The 23,147-nt window shown below is 47.6% G+C and overlaps 1 protein-coding gene across 8 annotated transcripts in view; it reads right to left on the bottom strand.

Moving 5' to 3' along the window:
* The window catches only part of LOC144603471 (dedicator of cytokinesis protein 4-like), a 294,693-nt gene that overhangs the window by 130,261 nt on the left and 141,285 nt on the right, over positions 1-23,147 (bottom strand). For all 8 annotated transcript variants that reach the window (XM_078416684.1, XM_078416687.1, XM_078416689.1 and 5 more), the window contains 11 exons: positions 22,474-22,598; positions 20,331-20,493; positions 17,074-17,180; positions 16,144-16,285; positions 15,138-15,235; positions 14,959-15,042; positions 14,591-14,691; positions 13,866-13,947; positions 11,013-11,183; positions 9,882-10,074; positions 3,192-3,319 (listed from right to left, as the gene is read on the bottom strand). In XM_078416684.1, the coding sequence (XP_078272810.1) occupies positions 3,192-3,319; positions 9,882-10,074; positions 11,013-11,183; positions 13,866-13,947; positions 14,591-14,691; positions 14,959-15,042; positions 15,138-15,235; positions 16,144-16,285; positions 17,074-17,180; positions 20,331-20,493; positions 22,474-22,598 (1,394 nt within the window). The remainder of the gene's footprint in view (positions 1-3,191; positions 3,320-9,881; positions 10,075-11,012; positions 11,184-13,865; positions 13,948-14,590; positions 14,692-14,958; positions 15,043-15,137; positions 15,236-16,143; positions 16,286-17,073; positions 17,181-20,330; positions 20,494-22,473; positions 22,599-23,147) is intronic.

Below are 23,147 nucleotides of genomic sequence, written 5' to 3'. Positions count from 1 at the left end.
AACATTTTAAGATTTTTAATTGCCCAGTAACATAAGATCATAAGAGATAGGAGCAGAATTAGGCCATTCGGCCCATCGTCTATTCAATCATGGCTGATCTATCTCTTCCTCCTAACCCCATTCTCCTGCCATCTCCCCATAACCCCTGACAACCGTACTAATCAAGAATCTACTGTATCTATCTCTGCCTTAAAAGTTATCCACTGACTTGGCCTCCACAGCCTTCTGTGGCAAAGAATTCCGCAGATTCACAAATGTGATTGGGGAGTGTGCAAGGAATTTTAAAGATGAAGGTAAATGTGAGAAAGGGAAATGCAGTGTTACACACATTGGCAGGTTGGGTAATTAATTATAGATAATTGAATGCCTGGAGAATTTGGTACCAACAGTTTGCTTACTGATCAAACAAACTTGGAGAGAATGAAAACATTCATTGATTACAATTGTACAAATTATTCTCCAGGGATATTGGTCGATGCCTATTGAATAAAGTTTAGACACAAGCTCATGAATCGTTTCAAAATTCAACCAATTGAGAATTCTTGACAACATTTCTTGTTCATTCATCTAAAGATGAAATAAATTGCCTCAAGGACAAACAGCATCATGGAAATACCTTGTGTGCAGAGACAGAACAGTAAATTGTACAGGAACTATGGCTCTGGTCCAGTGTGTACTGAGAGAGTTAGCAGAAGTTGGGAGCGGAACCAAGTTGGAACATTAGTGAATCTGTTGTGCCGACAAGATCATTGGCCATTTAGAACGGAGATGAGGAAGAACTTTTTCAGTCAGAGGGTGGTGAAGGTGTGGAATTCTCTGCCTCAGAAGGCAGTGGAGGCCAGTTCGTTGGATGCTTTCAAGAGAGAGCTGGATAGAGCTCTTAAGGATAGCGGAGTGAGGGGGTATGGGGAGAAGGCAGGAACGGGGTACTAATTGAGAGTGATCAGCCATGATCGCATTGAATGGCGGTGCTGGCTCGAAGGGCTGAATGGCCTACTCCTGCACCTATTGTCTATTGTCTATTGTCTATCAGATGCAGGTAACCAAGTCTGCACAACAGGCAGGTGTCCAGGAAAATTCAGAGGTAGGATGAAGTACGTACCACCCACGTAGACACGGTGGCGCAGCGGGTAGAGCTGCTGCCTCACAGCGCCAGAGACATGGGTTCCATCCCGACTACGGGTGCTGTTTGTATGGAGTTTGTACGTTCTCCCTGTGACCTGCGTGGGGTTTCTCCGGGTGCTTTGGTTTCCTCCCGTATCCCAAAGACGTGCAGGTTTGTAGGTTAATTTGCTTCTCTAAATTGTCCCTAGTGTGTAGGGCAGAACTAGAGTAGGGATGATCGCTGGTCAGTGAGTACTCGGTGGGCTGAAGGGCCTGTATTCTGACAATCAACAGTATTTGAGTGCACCACCACTGGGGTCAAGAGATGAACAGAAAGAGTCAGACATTCTCCTGGACAGTGAAGGACAATGCAGCACAAAGTTGGTCAGGTGGGAGTGTTGGTGGGACAGGTAAGTTGCAGCCACATTGGGCAACCAAGGACACTTTCTTCCCAGCTGTTATCAGGCAACTGAACAATCCTACCAACAGAGAGTCCTGAACCACTGTCTACCTCATTTGAGAGCCTTGTACTATCTTTAATCGGACTTTACTGGACTTTATCTTGCACTGAACATTATTCACGTTATTCCCTTTATCATGTATCTGTGAATGGCTCGATTGTATTTGTGTATTGGTTTTCCGCAGATTGGTTAGCACGCAACAAAAGGTTACTAGGTTAATTCCCGGAATGGCGGGACTGTCATATGTTGAAAGACTGGAGTGATTAGGCTTGTATACACTGGAATTTAGAAGGATGAGAGGGGATCTTATCGAAACGTATAAGATTATTAAGGGGTTGGACACGTTAGAGGCAGGAAACATGTTCCCAATGTTGGGGGAGTCCAGAACAAGGGGCCACAGTTTAAGAATAAGGGGTAGGCCATTTAGAACGGAGATGAGGAAAAACTTTTTCAGTCAGAGTTGTGAATCTGTGGAATTCTCTGCCTCAGAAGGCAGTGGAGGCCAATTCTCTGAATGCATTCAAGAGAGTGCTAGATAGAGCTCTTAAGGATAGCGGAGTCAGGGGTTATGGGGAGAAGGCAGGAACGGGGTACTGATTGAGAATGATCAGCCATGATCACATTGAATGGCAGTGCTGGCTCGAAGGGCCAAATGGCCTCCTCCTGCACCTATTGTCCATAAAAGCTTTTCACTGTACCTCAGTACATCTGGTAAAGGAAGGCATTGGAAGTTCAACAATGGGTCGATAGGATGGTGTGGTGGCGCAGTAGTAGAGTTGCTGCCTTACCACACTTACAGCGCCAGAGACCCGGGTTCCATCCTGACGGCGGAATTTTGTACGTTCTCCCCGTGACTGCATGGGATTTCTCCGAGATCTTCGGTTTCCTCCCACACTACAATGAAGTACAGGTTTATAGGTTGTGTAGGAAGGAACTGCAGATGCTGGTTTAAACTGACGATAGACACAAAAAACTGGAGTAACACAGCAGGACAGGCAGTGTCTCTGGAGAGAAGGAATGGGTGACGTTTCGGGTCGAGACGGTCTGAGTAGTCTGAAGAAGGGTCTTGTCCTGAAACATCACCCATTCCTTCTCTCCAGAGATGCTGCCTGTCCCGCTGAGTTACTCCAGCTTTTTGTGACTATCTCAGGTTTATAGGTAAATTGGCTTGGGTTTGTATACTTGGTATATGTGTAAAAAAGTAATTGTCCCAAGTGAGTGTATGCTTGATATAATGTGCGGCTTGTGTGTAGGCATGTGTTAACTGACTCGCTGGCTGGTACGGACTCGTTGGGCCAAAGGGCCTGTTTCCGCATTGTATCTCTAAACTAAACAAACAGCCTGGTTTACCCAGAGGTGGTAGAGTCAAGAAATAACGATAAATGTACTGACTGTTACAGGGGAAAATAAGACAGCTTCAGTCTTTTTAACATTTAGCTGGAAGAAAATAAATGCTTTAACACTGTGTTTTAAGCAGCATCTTAATGAAGTCAAAGACTGCCGTTTACAGGGTAGTGGCCCAACTGAATGATGAAACCGCATCATCGTGAAGCAGAACTGTTCAGGACCGCCCCATTGTCCACGGCCTGCTGCTGCAGGCTGACTCAGCGCGATGGAGGTACTCACAGTGCCATCCTTCTTGATGAGGCAGAACATGGCGCTGAGGATGCGGGCACACATGAACAGGTCCTTCTGCTCCTGCAGGTGCATGTGGAGATGGTGGAGGACCACAGGCAGGAGGATGTAGCGAGAATCTGGAACACAGGCACACGCAATCAATCATCATAGGATCAGGAGTGATAGGAGCAGAATTAGGCCATTCGGCCCATCAAGTCTACTCCTCCATTCAATCATGGCTGATCTATCTCTCCCTCCTAACCCCATTCTCCTGCCTTCTCCCCATAACCCCTGACACCCGCACTAATCAAGAATCTATCTATCTCTACCTTAAAAATATCCACTGATTTGGCCTCCACAGGCTTCTGTGGCAATGAACTCCACAGATTCACCACCTTCTGGCAGAGGCAGTGATGGTCATGGCACAGTCTGTCACCTGAACATTTACGTTTAGTGCTGGTGTGGCAACCTGTGCCTTTGCCTCAGACTATGCAAGTTACTTTGATTTTTCTGACCCATTTTATTGCAATATTTTGCTTCATGTCATGTAAAATGATCTGTCTAATTGCTAAACGTCTCAGGTTAGGGTCTCACTTCATCCATTTCTGAGATGCTTGCACTGGAAGATGATGTCAGCTCCAGCTGCTGGTGGCAACAACTCCGCGACTCGACAATGTTTATGGATGTGAACTTGCTCTCTGCTGCCAGTCAATGGCTAAATGACTGGGGCCCATCAGGTAACCTGGCATAATGTTATACCATCAGACATCTGGAACAACTCCCTCCAGGAAACCAATGGCAAAAAAACATAGAAACGTGGAAATGCAGGTGCTGGTTTATACAGAAGGACACAACGAGCCAGTTTAACTCAGTGGGTCAGGCAGCATCTGTGGAGAACATGGATAGGTGACGTTTCAGAGTGCTGGAGTAACTCAGCGGGTCAGGCAGCATCTGTGGAGAACATGGACAAGTGACGTTTTGGGTCAGGACCCTTCCTCAGACTGATTGGGGAGGGGCGGGAGGGGGAAGAAAGCTGGGAGAGCAGAAAGGCAGGAACGATGTACCCGCGGCAGGTGACAATAGACAATAGGTGCAGGAGGAGGCCATTCGGCCCTTCGAGCCAGCACCGCCTTTCAATGTGATCATGGCTGATCCTTCTCAATCAGTACCCCGTTCCTGCCTTCTCCCCATACCCCCTGACTCCGCTATCCTTAAGAGCTCTATCTAGCTCTCTCTTGAAAGTATTCAGCGAATTGGCCTCCACTGCCTTCTCAACTCTCTGACTGAAAATGTTTTTCCTCATCTCAGTTCTAAATGGCCTACCCCTTATTCTTAAACTGTGACCCCTTGTTCTGGACTCCCCCAATAGGTGGACACAGACGAGGGGGGAGTTTATAGGCAGATGGTCAGAGGAAAAGCCAGAGATAAAAGCAGAAGGTGTGGGACAAAAAAAAATTGACAGCTGGCTAAGAGGTGCCACCATCCCAGTTTGGCTAGCCATCAAAATCATAGGAAACTTTATGCTTCTGAATCATCCAATCACCAAAGCTTAAGAAATGTTTAACTGTGTACATAGGTAAAAACAATTGCCTGGCACAAATTTACATGTTTCTTTGATTTTCTGTCCTTTTTTGATGATTCAGAAACACATTGAGCCCTATGATTTGACAGCCAGCCAAGCACATAATCTTGCACTCACCGCTCTCCTTCTTGAACTGAATGGACTGATCAAATACCTTCCACGGGTTCTGTGGGCTGATTGACACCACCTTCCACTCCAATTCCAGGCCACACTCGGTGTCCGGGGTTGGGACACGGGCTGGAAGTCGCAGGGAAGGACAGCGGGCAGCTTGGGTCAACTATTCATGCAACAATCCCACGTCGATGCCATGCACCTGGGGAATGTTTCCTGTGATGGTCTGCACCAGTGAAGTTCACTGCCACCTCTAGACAGTTACATACAGATTGATGTTCTGCAGGCATAATCGCGTGGTCCTACATGCTACCACCAACCTTATTGTCTTTAGTCAGAGGGTGGTGAATCTGTGGAATTAATTTGGCACAGAAGGCTGCGGAGGCCAAGACAGTGGATATTTTTAAGGCAGAGATTGATAGATTCTTGATCAGTACGGGTGTCAGAGGTTATGGAGGCTGGAGAAAGGGGTTGAGAGGGAAATATAGATCAGCCATGATTGAATGGCGGAGTGGACTACTTCTGCTCCTATCACTTATGACCTTATTTCTACAAGACAAATCACTTTATGTGACATAACCACGAGCACTTCCCTGTAATATCTGCCCTGCTAAGCAGTCAAAATATGTAGGAAGGAACTGCAGATGCTGGTTTACACCGAAGATAGACACAAAATGCTGGAATAACTCAGCGGGTCAGGCAGCATCTCTGGAGAAAAATTAATTGGTGACATTTCGAGTGGGAACCCTTCTTCAGCCAGTCAGTTTCTTCGTGAAATAAGCTCTTTCGTTCAAAAGCCTGAATTGGCCTCTCGTGAGTTCAGAAGTAAGTGCGACCAGTTAAATTGGCTAAAGAGAGACCACACCCTAGTGGTGACTGTGGAGGGGCCAGACTCCAGAGAGACCACACCCTAGTGGTGACTGTGGAGCGGCCAGACTCCAGAGAGACCACACCCTAGTGGTGACTGTGGAGGGGCCAGACTCCAGAGAGACCACACCCTAGTGGTGACTGTGGAGGGGCCAGACTCCAGAGAGACCACACCCTAGTGGTGACTGTGGAGGGGCCAGACTCCAGAGAGACCACACCCTAGTGGTGACTGTGGAGGGGCCAGACTCCAGTGAGTTCATTCATTTCCCCTCAACTTTGACCACATCTTCAGGCAAGTTTAACAAATGAATCTTGATCCAGCTAGAGTAAAGAAAATGCAGCCTCCTCAGAGACATCTCCGTTTCCCAAGCATCAACAACATTGCTCAGTAATTCACTGTTTTGAAGGATATCTATGTTGTTGTGATCTGTATCGTATCCTCAATCACTGCCATCATCATTACACTGCCAGGAAAACGAGCTTGCAATTTACCCGTCAAGAAACTGGTCAACTTTGTCCTCGGAAGGACGTGTATCAGGTTACATTTCTCACTTGAGGGTTTTAAATGTTTCATCTCAACACATCTTTATGTTGCAGGTTCAGCTGACCAAAACACCCCAAGCCTCATTCAGTAATTCTCAAAGCAGCAGCTGTGAGAATGGATATCATTAATCCCATTCAGAATCGTCACTCAGCAAAGCTGATATGGCCGCAGGGAAGCACAGCAGCCAAGCTGCAAGACTGCGCTAAGTGGAGGTAGAGTTGGCAGACCCATTACAGCACAGAAATATCAGGCATAACCTGCACCTCCTGCAGGTCACAGAATATTTTGTCAAAGTGAAAATGGCCAGTGGTGAACTCGCCTCACATCGGTTCAAAGACATCTTTGCAACATAAATATTTCAAAGAGGGAAGATCACTGGTAGTTGTGCACTGCTAATTTCCACTGGACCCCTGAGATAATGAGGTAGCTCATCCCTGCTACACAAGGCCTGCACACCACTTGCATTTGGATAGTGTTAATGTGCGGGGAACGCTGGGCGGCGCGGACCCGGTGGGCCGAAGGGCCTGTTTCTGCGCTGTATCTCTAAATCGAAAAAATCGAAAATTTGGTGGATGAGAAACAAGTCATTTTTACAGCACGCAAGGGGAAAGAAAGCAGCCCAGTTCCAACAAGAGTTGAGTTTGAGTTCACAAGTTCACAAGTTATAGGAGTAGAATTAGGCCATTCGGCCCATCGAGACTGCTCCTCCATTCAATCATGGCTGATCTCTGCCACCTAACCCCATTTTCCTGCCTTCTTCCCATAACCCTTGACACCTGTTCTAATCAACAATTTGTCTGACGTTGCCTTACAAATATCCACTGACTTGGCCTCCACAGCCCTCTGTGGCGATGAATTCCACAGATCTTGTCTTGACTTTCAGCATCAATACCACCGCCATTTGCAAGGTACTCTCCAAGTCACAAACTACCTGACATGGAAATACCTCTTTGTGCCTTCATTGCCGATAAGTCAACACCTTGGAACTCTCAGCTGAAAGAATTAGACTAACTCGACACAGATTTTTGAGACAGGATTACAAAGCAGCTCGTAATTAATCATAAATATTACATATATGATTTACATTGGACCAAATGCCAATGTAAGTTGCTGCGAGTGTATTCATTGGGGGAGGTTGTGGCAGTGAAAGTTTCCGTCAGGTGGTCTCCTTCACCTGATCAAGGTTTCCAGCAGGTAAGGTCAAGGTGAGTAGCAGTTCCACCTTGGGCCTCTCTCCGAAATTCCTCTCGACATGGACATGGTGGACTTTCAGGACAGGGAATCAACCACCAACTTCGATCTACCCCTCAATAGAACCATAGGAAAATAGGTGCAGGAGTAGGCCATTCGGCCCTTCGAGCCAGCACCGCCATTCAATACGATCATGGCTGATCATCTAAAATCAGTACCCCGTTCCGGCTTTTTCTCCATATCCCTTGATTCCTTTAGCCCCAAGAGCTAAATCTAACTCTCTCTTAAAAACATCCAGTGAATTGGCCTCCACTGCCTTCTGTGGCAGAGAATTCCACATATTCACAACTCTCTGGGTGAAGAAGTTTTTCCTCAAGCCACCAATCTGAGTGTGAGAAAACAAGCAGCTATGGTGGGCGTCTCTTACCACAAGAACCCACTATCACAATGTTCTTCTTGTTTAGGTATCTCGTTTATTTCTTAAGAGCAGTAAGACGTTTTTAAACTAAGGGTCAGTGAGCTTAACATGCGTCAATGGAAAAGAATGACATCCATTATTATAAAGGGAAGAGGATTATACGACAGCCAAGTCATTATTTATCTTGGTGCATTTAATATTTTAATAGTTATATGTTTTAGTAAAAATGCAATTGTTTTGCAAGTTTTCTAAAAAAATGTTTCATAACAAACTGCACGTTTTCTATAACAGGGAACATATACAACAGAATATTCATCATCAGAACACGTATTACACTTTAAGCTGTGGTCTATGTTCTTATAAAGCAATTGAGCCTCGCAGTTGGTCGGTAGTAAAGAAAGCAAACTCAATGCTCGCATTTATTTCAAGAGGACTTGTACACAAAAAAGGGATGTAATGCTGGGGCTGTATAAGGCGCTGGTCACAGGGGTGGGTGTGTGATGCTGGGGCTGTATAAGGCGCTGGTCACAGGGGTGTGTGTGATGCTGGGGCTGTATAAGGCGCTGGTCACAGGGGTGTGTGTGATGCTGGGGCTGTATAAGGCGTTGGTCACAGGGGTGTGTGTAATGCTGGGGCTGTATAAGGCGCTGGTCACAGGGGGGTGTGTGATGCTGGGGCTGTACAAGGCGCTGGTCACAGGGGGGTGTGTGATGCTGGGGCTGTACAAGGCGCTGGTCACAGGGGTGTGTGTGATGCTGGGGCTGTATAAGGCGCTGGTCACAGGGGTGTGTGTAATGCTGGGGCTGTATAAGGCGCTGGTCAGGCCGCATTTGGAATATTGTGAGCAATTTTGGGCCCCATATCTGAGGAAGGATGTGCTGGGCCTGGAGAGGGTCCAGAGGAGGTTTACAAGAATAACCCAGGAATGAGTAGGTTAACCCATGATGAGTGTTTGTCGACACTGGGCCTGTACTCGCTGGAGTTCAGAAGAATGAGGGGGGACCTCATTGAAACATACAGAATAGTGAAAGGCCAAGATAGAATGGATGTGGAGAGGATGTTTCCACTTGCCACGTGGGAGAATCTAGGACTAGAGGTCATAGCCTCAGAATTAAAGGACGTTCTTTTAGGAAGGAGATGAGGAGAAATGTCTTTAGTCAGAGGGTAGAGAATTGGTGAAATTCTTTGTTACAGACGGCTGTGAAGGCCAAGTCAGCTGATATTTTTAAGGCTGAGATAGATAGATTCTTGATTAGTACAGGTTGTCAGAGGTTATGGGGAGAAGGCAGGAGAATGGGGTTAGGAGGGAGAGATAGATCAGCCATGATTGAATGGCGGAGTAGACTTGATGGGCCGAATGGCCTAATTCTCCTCCTATCACATGATCTTATGACCTTTCACTCAAACATTTCCTCTCAAATAATTCCCATCATTTAAATCAGGTGCAAGGTTTTTCACAAACCTTGATGGGTCCCTGATGTGCATATTAAATATAAATCTCTTGAAGACACATAACCAGGATATACAAGGAACTGCAGATGCTGGAATCTTACATAGGACACAAAGTGCTAGAGTAACTCAGAAGGTAAGGCAGCATCTCTGGAGGACGGACAGTCGAGACCCTTCCTCAGATTCATGTTCTCCAGAGATGCTGCCTGACCTGCTGAGTTACTCCAGCACTCTGTGAAACGTCACCGATCCATGTTCTCCACAGATGCTGCCTGACCCGCTGAGTTACTCCAGCACTTTGTTTTCTATGCAAGGATATGTTAGCCATCGGCAATAACCAACTCTGGAATTACATACATCTACCACCAGATTGAAGAACTTATGCATTTAAGAGTCAAGAATGTTTTTTGTCATATGTCATAGATTGAACAATGAAATTCTTAATTGTAGTAGCACAACAGAAGCAAGAATTTCATTGTTCTATCTGGGACAGACGACAATAAAACACTCTTAATAGAGATTAAAAGCGTCTCTTACCGGGATTGGCAAACAGCTGGCTCTCCACCGTTTTGGCGATGCACTGCAGTTTGATGGCCTCCAGTGAATATTCCAGGTGCAGGATGTCAGGCATGCTGCGCAAAGTGTCTCGGACCAGGTTGGCAACCTCTCGCACATCGATCAGCTTCAGCAGCTCCGAGTACACAGCTGGGAAGGAGCTGAGAAACACAGCCTGGCAAAGACAAAGGAACGCCAGATAAAGATTTAACTCACGGCAAATAGCAAAACTCCACAAGGATCACAGACCTACAACTCAGAAACTTGCCGAATCTTGCCAACATTTCCCCAAGAATTTCATTTAGCACTTGTCAGAATGCAAAACCAACCCCAACACAAATGAAGGCCAGCGGTGGCCTGGGACAGCGTGGGACATTGTGGGATGGCCTGGGACAGCGTGGGACATTGTGGGATGGCCTGAGACGGCGTGGGACATTGTGGGATGGCCTGAGACGGCGTGGGACATTGTGGGACGGGACGGCGTGGGACAGCGTAGGATGGCCTGGGACAGCGTGGGACATTGTGGGACGGCCTGAGACGGCGTGGGACATTGTGGGACGGGACGGTGTGGGACAGCGTGGGACCGCCTCGTGCTCCTTCTTGGCTCCAGAAAGACATGAACTTTAGGCATATTAACACGGATTAACATCCACGTGTGGAAGATTTACTAATCTGCTGCCGATAAAGTCCTGAACGTGCTGGATTACCAGTTCTACTGTCTCTAAAACAGTGAACTGAGGGGAACAAGTTATACCTCGTTGGCAGCACTGACAGCTGTCATCAGCTGGCATCCTACCAAAACTAGAGAGCAGTCCTGAACTACTAACTGCATCAGTGGAGACCCTCGGACTATCTTAGATCGGACTTTACTGGCTTTATCTTGCACTAAACATTATTCACGTTATTCTCTTATCATGTATCTATACACTGTGAATGGCTCGATTGTAATCATGTGTTGTCTTTCCGCTGACTGGTGAGCACGCAACAAAAGCTTTTCACTGTAGTACACGTGACAATGAACTAAACTCAATTCATCATCTAGCATTCTGGAGGATGAGGCATGGAGATACTAAAGGGTTAAGAACATATTGTTTATTGATGTGAGGAACTCACCTGAGTCTGTGTAATGATGGACGATCCCTGGCTCTCAATGGAAAGGAAAAATCTCACTGACTGGAAGAGTTCATAAATACTACTTCTAAATTCTTCTTCATTCTGTCCCCCAGTTGCAAGAGTGTAGAGGCTTCGAGAATGAACTATGTATTTGAAGATATATTCCTGTGCCTGGAATTAGAATCAGATAATGTCAAATAGATGGTTGAAAAATTGCAGTGATTTATAACATTTCAAAACAGTAGAAAAAGCCACAGCAGAAGTCTATCAGCTTTTTGGCATTCATTTAAATGAATTTTGAGTTGCAGCTTTGCAGAATAGTCTGATTGTCCAGAACTGGCACCTTACTGAAGGTGTTTGTCACATCAGAGCCTTTACACGATTGAATTAATCACTACCTTGGCAGCTTTGTGAAATACATTGGCAGAAAGCCAGATGTAATGCACAAACTCTTAAAACAAAAAGCGAGAATGTCAATCTCAGAGTGACTCCGAGTCCTTCAAATTGTTCAGGAAGGACCTGCAGATGCTGATTTAAACCAAAGATAGACAGAAAATGCTGGAGTAACTCAGCGGGACAGGCAGCATCTCTGGAGAAAAGGAATGGGTGATGTTTCAGGTCGAGACCCTTCTTCAGACTGAACTATTTGCTACCTTCAAGTTGTTTGCCAGGTTTATGTCCACTGGATCCATTGTGGGCCATGTCACAGTCATTGCAAGAACATGCCAATACATTGTTGTAAATACAGAGGTCAATAACCACTTAGTTATGTCCATTCTGTCAGTGTATTAAGCAACTAAAACTTGCAGAAACACTGAACAAATACGAGGACTAATTCTCAAATTTCAATAAACAATGTCACAATAGAAACAAAAAAGACCCTTCGACTTTTATCTATCATCCAAATGATTCAAATTCCAATCCTTTTGGAGATCCTCAAACTTAGAGAATATTAAAATAATGTTTAGAAGGTAATTGAAGCATTTCATGATGCCAGACGATTAAACAGTACAGGGTGAAAAAACTGCTTCCATGTACCCGCCCCCCTGCAGTAATCGGACACCATTGCCTCTTACGAACACAGCTGCTACTTTAACCTTGGATAGTCATTGAAACTGACAAGCAATCACTTTTATCTGAAGAAGGGTCTCGACCCGAAACATCACCCAGTCCTTCTCCCCAGAGATGTGCCTGACCCGCTGAGTTACTCCAGCTTTTTGTGTCTAACTTCTATCTACACTTATGTAACAATAGTCTGTTAAGCAATGTATCCTACAAACTTTTGTCTTTTAGCTTGCAGTAACAAAAATAAATTTATTGCTTTTGAAAAGATCTTTATTTTTGTAAAACCTGTGGAAAAAATAACGTTGTTATTTTGAGTCTGAAACGCTAACACATAGCTTCCTCCCCACAATGATTATCCCATATCTTTACAACATGATTTTCTATAACACAAATTCTCTTAAAAATCCAACTGTTCCATTTTAACAGAAATACCTGCAGAGTTAATAGTAAGAGCACGGCAGGGAATGGGGTGTGAAAAGGGGACTGGTTTCGGAGTCTGATGGCGGTGGGGAAGAAGCTGTTCCTAAGTCTGGACCAGCTCCTGCATCTTCTCCCAGATGGTAGAAGAGGGGAAATGGAATGGCCCGGGTGGGAGCATCCTTGATGATACTTCCAGCCTTCCTGACGCATAGCACGGTGAAGGTGGACTGGATGGGAGGAGGTGCCGAGCCTGTGGCGGACTGGGCCTGTGATGGACTGGGCCACGGCAGACTGGGCCTGTGACGGACTGGGCCCGTGACGGACTGGGCCCGTGGCGGACTGGGCCCGTGGCGGACTGGGCCCGTGGCGGACTGGGCCCGTGGCGGACTGGGCCCGTGGCGGACTGGGCCCGTGGCGGACTGGGCCCGTGGCGGACTGGGCCCGTGGCGGACTGGGCCCGTGGCGGACTGGGCCCGTGGCGGACTGGGCCCGTGGCGGACTGGGCCCGTGGCGGACTGGGCCCGTGGCGGACTGGGCCCGTGGCGGACTGGGCCCGTGGCGGACTGGGCCCGTGGCGGACTGGGCCCGTGGCGGACTGGGCCCGTGGCGGACTGGGCCCGTGGCGGACTGGGCCCGTGACGGACTGGGCCTGTGGCGGACTGGGCCTGTGGCGGACTGGGCCTGTGGCGGACTGGGCCTGTGGCGGACTGGGCCTGTGGCGGACTGGGCCTGTGGCGGACTGGGCCTGTGGCGGACTGGGCCTGTGATGGACTGGGCCTGTGGCAGACTGGGCCTGTGATGGGCTGGGCCTGTGATGGACTGGGCCTGTGGCAGACTGGGCCTGTGGCGGGCTGGGCCTGTGATGGGCTGGGCCTGTGATGGACTGGGCCTGTGGCGGACTGGGCCTGTGGCGGACTGGGCCTGTGATGGACTGGGCCTGTGATGGACTGGGCCTGTGATGGACTGGGCCTGTGATGGACTGGGCCTGTGGCAGACTGGGCTGCGGTCACTACTCTCTGCAGGGTCAGGCGGTCTAGAGCAGAGCAGTGGCCAGACCAGGCTGAGATGCATTTGTCAGAATACTCTCTATAGTCCCTGTGTAGATGTTGGAGAGAATCCTCGTGGACATCTGAATCTTTCTGGATGCCTACGGGTGTAAACACACTGATGAGCTTTTATGTTCACTACATCAATGTGAAGGGACCAGGTCAGGCTGCTGGTGAAATGGATGGCAGGGACTTGTAGCTGTAGAACCACAGCTCCATTGTTGAGGGCAGAGCTGTGTTCATCCCCTCGCTTACATTTTCAGCCTCTAGTACACAATTTAAGAAGAACAATTAACAATAATTATCAGACACAAATTCTTACCCTAAGCACATCTTGAATATGCTCTTGTCTCTCTGCTTCTATTGAACGATCTATGTACCTTTTCAGCACTTTTATAAGATCCCTGCAATATTTAGAATATAAAAAGAACAAGCAATTATTTTAAAAGCATATTTCCTTCTCCCTCAAATTGATGGCTGTGTGATGAAGTGGACAGTTTCGACAAGCAGGTCCCACCAAACCTGTGGTGAAACTAGCTGTCCATATGTGACCGTTGCTCCTCTTTACATTTCTCCATTCAGAAAAGTCCCCAACTTAGTTCCATGTCTCCAGCACATTTAGTTAAGTTTAGAGAAACAGCGCAGAAACATGTCCTTCGCGAGTCCGCGCCGACTAGCGATCCCCGCACATTAACACCATCCTACACATACTAGGGATAATTTACATTTATACCAAGTCAATTAACCTACACACCCGTAAGCATGTAAGCACTTAGATGTGGGCAAGTTGTCCCGAAGGGTCTTTATCTGACCTCTATCTTCAAAGTCTAAAGTAAAGTCTAAAGTATTTAGCATATTGGATACCCATGGTTCAAAAAGTATAGTTCAAATGTAAATTAGCAGTGCTTTGCAATGAGTCGTTGGTAAATCAGAATCTTTAGGCTGCTCCAATTTAATTTTAATGCACAGGATGTGGTTCTCCCAGATACAAACAGCACAGTGGGAATGCAAGACTGGGGATTAATTTGCAGATGCATTGGACAGTACCTGTAGGCTAATGCTCCTGCAAAATGACTTTCTATGTACGTATCCATGACTGGCTTAAAATGCTGAAACTTGATGTCCTGCAACAAATTTATGATATGAACCTGTGGAAGACAGAAGCACAAGTCATTGAAGCGTTATCCACACAATGCAACACGATCAACACGATCAACCTTCACACACTGTGAATCAAATTTGTTTAATCTGCCGTCTGCAAAGTAAAGTGAAAAGACTAATTGTTGCGAGAACCATGGCATTTGGGTGAATTTAGGTAAAACTTGTTTCCGAATGGAAACATTAAACCTGAAAACGACCTGAAATAATTGAAATTCATCAACAAATTGAAAGTTAAATTGAAAAAAAACACTCACCAATGAATCAAAAACCTTCAATCCATATTTTTGGGGATTTGCATCCAAAATTCCAAACAATGCATCCAGTGTATCTTGCAAAAACTACAGGAAACATTCAAATGATTTTTTAGTCACTGGTTTACCCATCAAACCAAAGCCATTTTAGATCAAGTGTTGGTCCAAACAAAGCAACCTACTTTGACGATTTCTGCACCATCTATATCTTTGAACTTCGAGAGGATGCCACTTATCCTTTCAGGGTGGACTCTCCATTTCAAAAAATCCAGCAAATCTCCTTGAAAATAAAATATTTATAAACTATGAATTAATGTTTTACAATTTTGAACAAAGAAGCCAAAAAATGTTGAGCTAGTTCCTAGGTCAGAGTTATGCAGCACAGAAACAGACGCTTTAGCCCACAAGTTCGGCACCAAACATCTATTTACATGAATCCCATTGATCCCATTTAAGGGCAGCACAGAGACGCAGCTGGTAGAGCTGTTGCCTCACAGCGCTAGAGACGAGGGTTCGATCCTGACTACGGCTGGGGTCCGTGTGGAGATAGGGATTATCTTACTTCCTGCACTGTGGTGAGATCCCCGAATTGTCACATGCTGTAAACAAAGTGCCCTTCAAATCTACACCATGGAGCAATCCTGCAAAGACCATCCTTCTACACTTCCCCAGAGCTCCACCAATTCGCTTTGGAAACAAAAAATCCAGGACTTTGTCTCTGGAACTGATGCGCTACAATGTTGAGAACTATATTCTGCATTCTGTATCTTCCCCTTTGCTCAACCTATTGTACTTGAATATGACTTGATTGGAGTTATGTGCAGTATTATCTGATATTTGGATAGCATGCAAAACAAAGCTTTTTACTGTTCCTGGGTGCACATGGCAATAATAAACATAAACCTAAGGCAGCCTAAACAGAAATTGTACTTGTGGTTCTGTGCGAGCGTTGACTTTTTCACACAGTCCTGTGCTTCATGATGCACAGGTTCTCTCCAACGACCCAGCTCCCTTTGGGAAGTCCAGCCCATGTACCATGGGAGTTGCAAGCTGGAGAAACATCCTCTCTCTTCAGCCGTCTTTGAACTCTTCCTCACAGACCAATGTACGGAAACAGATTCCCAAACTCCCCAAATGGCAACAGTGCAAACAGGAAGTGCATCTGCCACTCTCAGAAACATGCCTCACCGTTCTGAGTGAGTTTCGTGGAGCACAGAAACGACGAGATCCAAAAGGTTTCCTTGGAAGCTTTAACTGGCTGGTTGCTCCCTTTACAATATTGAAGTTTGAGGTAGCGAGAGGGATCCTGAAAGTTGGTGTTTTCTTCACACTGCAAAATTAAAATGTGAGTGTTTTATCTGACTTTTGCAATTGAGATGAAAGAAATTTTAGTCAAAGTTTGTTGTCCAAGTCCACCAGAATGTACGACATTCAAAACCAAGTGGACAATGTGGACAGCTTTACTGGGGTTACAACAACATTGCTTTCCCATAACCACCCTGCCAAACGTTAAAGGATAATGGAGGCACACTGAATTTATGTGGAACTGACAAATATATTTGTGATGACTAATGGATCTCCAGGAAATAACTAGACTTTGCTTTCAGGAAACTCAGCTCTGTACATCTGTCTTTGGGGCAAGATATCTACCTCACTGAAGTCCCTCAGACTGTCTTTGATCAGACTTTACTGGCTTTATCTTGCACTATAGGTTATTCACAATATTCCCTGTATCCTGTATCAGTGCACGGTGGACGGCTCGATTATAATCATGTATTGTCTTTCTGCTGACTAGTTAGCACGCAACAAAAGCTTTTCACTGTACCTCGGTACAGGTGACAATGAACTCGACTCAAACTCATCTCACGAGGCAATGTCAGTCCTTTCCAATCTCTCTCTGTCCCTGATGTGTCACTGCCTTGCCAAGTGCAGTTCCCTTGCTCAGAGTCCTCACCAAACAAAACAAACTGGGGAACCTACTGCAATAGGGGGGCTTGCCTCCCACACAACCCCAGAAACAGATACATGACGTCATCCATTCAAGACCCAACATATTTTACTCTGGATTCAATTACAATGCCCATGATGCATTACAATGCTGAACGAAAGAGCAACTACCTTGTGGACCAAGAGTTCATGAAGACCATCTGGCAAAGTTCTGCCATCTTCCTGCATCAGTGGCACAAAGGAGAAGCCAAACAGTTTTTTTTCTCCTTTTTCTTTTGCTGAGAACAAAGTAAGAAGAATCTAATGTTACAATGAAGTATCTCACAGCTGAGGGCTGCACAAACCAAGTCACTGTACAGGACACACAGGGAACTGGATCCAAACCTTCAGGTTCATCTCCACAAATATTAAAATGAAGGAACAACCCAACCCTTATTGGGCTCCCAAGTATCTGCCGTAAATCCCCGTTGCTCATTCTCCAGGGGACGGTACTGGCCCTTGGATCCAGTTCACTGCTCCGTGGACTATATAATTGTGGCGCACAATTTAATGAGAGAATTCAGCGCCATGGTTGCACTTAAACTTGAGAACGGATTCAAGGTAGGCAGGGATACAGGCGGAGGGTGAACAGTGGTACAGGCAGAGTGCAGGGGTGGCCCAGGTAGAAGTACAGGCAGTGGTACAGGCAGAGAATGAATGGTTGTACTGGCAGAGGGTGTATAGTGCTACAGGTGGAGGTACAGGCAGAGCGAATGGTGGTACAGGCGGACGTATGGGTGGGGAGCGGGCGGTGGTTCAGGTTCAGGTGGGGAGCGGGCGGCAGTACAGTACAGGTGGGGAGTGGGCGGTATTACAGTACAGGTGGGGAGTGGGCGGTAGTACAGTACAGGTGGGGAGTGGGCGGTAGTACAGTACAGGTGGGGAGTGGGCGGTAGTGCAGGTGGGGAGTGGGCGGTAGTGCAGGTGGGGAGTGGGCGGTAGTGCAGGTGGGGAGTGGGCAGTAGTACAGTACAGGTGGGGAGTGGGCGGTAGTACAGTACAGGTGGGGAGTGGGCGGTAGTACAGTACAGGTGGGGAGTGGGCAGTAGTACAGTACAGGTGGGGAGTGGGCGGTAGTACAGTACAGGTGGGGAGTGGGCGGTAGTGCAGGTGGGGAGTGGGCAGTAGTACAGTACAGGTGGGGAGTGGGCAGTAGTACAGTACAGGTGGGGAGCGGGCGGTAGTGCAGGTGGGGAGTGGGCAGTAGTACAGTACAGGTGGGGAGTGAGCGGTAGTACAGTACAGGTGGGGAGTGGGCAGTAGTACAGTGCAGGTGGGGAGTGGGCAGTAGTACAGTACAGGTGGGGAGTGGGCGGTAGTGCAGGTGGGGAGTGGGCGGTAGTACAGTACAGGTGGGGAGCGGGCGGTAGTGCAGGTGGGGAGTGGGCGGTAGTACAGTACAGGTGGGGAGCGGGCGGTAGTACAGTACAGGTGGGGAGCGGGCGGTAGTACAGTACAGGTGGGGAGTGAGCGGTAGTACAGTACAGGTGGGGAGCGGGCGGTAGTACAGTACAGGTGGGGAGCGGGCGGTAGTACAGTACAGGTGGGGAGCGGGCGGTAGTGCAGGTGGGGAGTGGGCAGTAGTACAGTACAGGTGGGGAGCGGGCGGTAGTGCAGGTGGGGAGTGGGCGGTAGTACAGTACAGGTGGGGAGCGGGCGGTAGTACAGTACAGGTGGGGAGCGGGCGGTAGTACAGTACAGGTGGGGAGTGGGCGGTAGTACAGTACAGGTGGGGAGTGGGCGGTAGTACAGTACAGGTGGGGAGTGGGCGATAGTACAGTACAGGTGGGGAGTGCGTGGTAGTACAGGTGGGGAGTGGGCGGTAGTACAGTACAGGTGGGGAGTGGGCGGTAGTACAGTACAGGTGGGGAGCGGGCGGTAGTGCAGGTGGGGAGTGGGTGGTAGTGCAGTACAGGTGGGGAGTGGGCGGTAGTACAGTACAGGTGGGGAGCGGGCGGTAGTACAGTACAGGTGGGGAGCGGGCGGTAGTACAGTACAGGTGGGGAGCGGGCGGTAGTACAGTACAGGTGGGGAGTGGGCATTGGCAGAGCACAGCAGGTACCACAAACGCAACGTTGGGGAGGGGGGTTAGGTCCTGCCAACATCTTCACACAGATGGAAGAACTACTTTATTAGCGAAACACCTTCCATGTGGAAAGGGAAGTCTCTGATTGTTGACATTGTGACCAATGCATGCAGTGCAGGGACTGTCTCCAGCTCTGACAATGTCTATAAATGCTTCTATGATTTGGAGATAAAAGGTCATCTGATTTGCATTTACTTGGCAGGGCCGCAGAATGGACTTTTGTGATTAAATTGGAGCCAATCACACCTCCAGTTTCTGTTGTGAAACAGAAAGCTTATTAACCATTCCTCCATGCAGATACCTTCACATATCACGGCTGCAGTTCTATTTGGATTTAGAGAGATTCCCAAAATAGAAGCTGAATTTCCGCAGAATGCCAAAACTGAATCCTCCCCTCCCCCTCGGAATAACATCGTGCCAGTGAGATGGCGCGCAGCGCAGCGCTGGAAGACCAGCTCAGCCTTTACTAACATGGTGCCAGTGAGATGGCGCGCAGCGCAGCGCTGGAAGACCAGCTCAGCCTTTACTAACATGGTGCACACAAACTCCATCCTATACACACTAGGGACAATTTTTGACAGCCAGCCAGTACATCCCTTGTCTTTGTTTAGTTTAGTTTAGAGATACAACGTGGAGACACGCCGTTCGAAACCAATTCTGCACCGACCAGCGATCCCCGCACATTAACACTATCCTGCACACACTGGAGACAAGTTTTACATTTATACCAAGCCAATTAACCAACAAATCTGCACATCTTTGGAGTGTGGGAGGAAACCGGAGCTACCCGGAGAAAACCCACGCAGGTCACGGGGAGAAGGTACATACTCCAAACAGTCAGCACCCGTGGTCGGGATCAAACCTGAGTCTCTGGCACTGTGAGGCAGCAGCTCTACCACTGCGCCACCGTGCCGCCCCCAAATATTCTCCCTGGCGGGGAATTGAACCCCAGTCTGCCGCATAACAGGTGGAGTTCCTCACCACAATACTACTGACGGGATGGAATTGCTGCCTGAGTTACTCCAGCACTCTGTGAAACGTCACCTATCCATGTTCTCCACAGATGCTGCCTGACCCGCTGAGTTACTCCAGCACTCTGTGAAACGTCACCTATCCATGTTCTCCACAGATGCTGCCTGACCTGCTGAGTTACTCCAGCACTCTGTGTCTACCTTCATGTTAAATGTGACTTTATTGTACATCTGCAGCCCCGACATGGCGAGAGAATGTTGGGGCGTAGGGGGGGGGGGGGGTGGGAATGTTGGGGCATAGGGGGGAGGGTGGGTGATGGAACGTCACTTACTAGAGCAGTGCCGGAATTCCAGGCGGACGTGAGCTCCTCTGAACTTGTCCACGGGGATGGGGAGTTTCAGCAGCTCACCCCAGCGGGGACTGTTGTTGTGGTAGAGCACAAACGAATGGTGTTCACTGACTGGCATCTCCCCGGACCCCAGCGCAATGCAATCCTGCCGAAGCAAGGGTGAGCGGTCAACGTCACGGCTACCGCCGTGCTACATTCATGGACAGCGAGCACGAGCGGTCAACATCGCGGCACTACCGCCCCGCCGTGCTACATTCATGGACAGCGAGCACGAGCGGTCAACATCGTGGCACTACCGCCCCGCCGAGCTATTCATGCAGAGCGAGCACGAGCGGTCAACATCGTGGCACTACCGCCCCGCCGAGCTATTCATGCAGAGCGAGCACGAGCGGTCAACATCGTGGCACTACCGCCCCGCCGAGCTATTCATGCAGAGCAAGGATGAGCGGTCAACATCGCGGCACTATAGCACCGCTGTGCTACATTCATGGACATGACAAGCAACAGAACCCAATAAGACTGCAGGAGGGAACTGAAGATGCTGGTTTAAACCAAAGAGAGACACAAAATGCTGGAGCAACTCAGCGGGACAGGCAGCATCTCTGGAGAGATGGAAGCGGTGACATTTTGGGTCAAGACCCTTCTTCAGACAGAGTCTGAGTCTTCAAACTCTGAAGAAGGGTCTGGACCCAAAACATCACCCCTTCCTTCTCTCAAGAGATGCTGCCTGTCCCGCTGAGTTACTCCAGCTCTCTGTGTCTATTCCCAATAAGACTGCAGCAGGATTCAACGTTTGACCAGAAGGACACCAAATGCATAAAACGTGATCAGGCAGCAATTAAACAGGCTCTCCTGACAATGTAATGAAATAAAAAGACATTGAATATTATTATTTGTTTAATCCTTTCACAGAGTTAAGGAGCAGCTTACAATAACAACCACATTCATCAAATGTGCAAACTCTAAGCGAGATCAGGAGTTGAGGGAATCGTGTGAAATACAAAACGAACTTGCTGCATCAGCTGGAGAACAGTTACACCCCATTTTGGATTTAATGATGAGTAATAAACTTTAATTAGTTAATAATCCAATGTTAAGGAGCTAACACGTGGCTAATAGAGATAACACAATGGTTCAGGTAATGTTACCATCGAGGGTGAAGTGGGATCATCAGCCAAGGCTTCAGGTTTAGGCTCTGCTGACGTGGTGCATCGAGGCATAAATTGGCCCCAGTAGACTGGGCAGAATTATTAAACTGATGAACACTGGGAGATGGAGCAGTAATTGGTTGAATAGAAGGCATGCACAAACCTAAAGCCCAAGGGATTGACTTGCAAATAAGCAATCTAGGTGAGTAAGAAAAGTCACAAATGCAATAAAACTAAAAGAAGCAGCCTTGATACATGTGTAGGAAGATGCCGACTTACACCGAGGATAGACACAGAGTGCTGGAGTAACTCAGCGGGAACGACAGCATCTCTGGAGAGAAGGAATAGGTGACGTTTCGGGTTGAGACTCTTCTTCAGACTGAGCTAACAATGTACCATTGTACATTTCCTTGCCATTGTCCCCTTTGATCTGTGTTTTCACACCTTATCCTTCCATATCTCTATGCCTCCCTGTCCCCTGACTCTCAGTCTAAAGAAGGGTCTCAACCCGAACATCACTTATTCCTTCTCTCCAGAGATGCTGCCTGTCCCGCTGAGTTACTCCAGCATTTTGTGTCGATCTTTAAATGAAGCAAACAGCAATAACATTCCCATGGACTGAGTGACACGAAGGGCAGCAGAAACAGTTGGAATTATAACGGGTAATGCAGAGTTTCTGCCAGTACATTGAGAGGAAGTAGTCAGCTAATGGACATGCCAGAATGACCAATGTGGGTGGCACCATCGATGGACACGTTTATTAAATAACTAATTTGCAGTTTTTACAGGAGGGAATGAATATAAAAATAACAAAAATTACCATTCCAAGGCACAATATGGAGTGGTGCCAAAATCTTCATCAATCTTGACACAAAACCTTCACATCCTCCCCTTCCAAACAGACCAATGGGGCAAAATATCACAAGTAACTGGATGAATGAGAGCACCACGGAAGGCAAGATGGGCTGTTGATTTACCTTCAGTACCTGCCCCTCACTGTCAAGCACATACATGGTCACATCCACGTTCCGGGCCACACTCTTGCCTCCTTTCTCGTATTCCCCTCGCTCCAACGTGATGTACAGGTCATTCCTGATGTCACCTGAATGAAGAACAGAAGATATTCAGCATTAATACATCTGGTTAATAAGTATATCGTGGAGACTGCAGGCGTGGTGATCAGCCTGGACCTCAGTCTGAAGAAGGGTCTCGACCCGAAATGTCACCCATTTCCTCTCTCCAGCGATGCTGCCTGCCCCACTGAGTTACTCCAGCACTCTGTGAAACGTCATCTATTCCTTCTCTCCAGAGATGCTGCCTGACCCGCTGAGCTACTCGAGCATTTTGTGTCTGAGGTCATAATAAGTGCTTTAAAGCAGAAATGGGTTTCTGTAACCTGCACCTGGGTCAAACTGAAACCTGGTCCAAGGCAGGCCAACTCCAAAGCTGTGAAAGGATTTCCCCAACACTCAGTAAAGTGCCTGATTTACATTCCACACGTTAAGGAACACCATTCCTTCTCTCCAGAGATGCTGCCTGTCCCGCTGAGTTACTCCAGCATTTGTGTCTATCTTAGGTTTAGATTTATTATTGTCACATGCACAGAGGTACAGTAAAAGCTTGTTTTGCTTGCAATCAGTTCAAACTCAAG

Source organism: Rhinoraja longicauda, chromosome 20 (genome assembly GCF_053455715.1).
Source record: "Rhinoraja longicauda isolate Sanriku21f chromosome 20, sRhiLon1.1, whole genome shotgun sequence".
Taxonomy (NCBI): Eukaryota; Metazoa; Chordata; class Chondrichthyes; order Rajiformes; family Arhynchobatidae; genus Rhinoraja; species Rhinoraja longicauda.
Note: the sequence above shows the minus strand (reverse complement) of the source record. Positions and strands in the feature narration are given on the sequence as shown.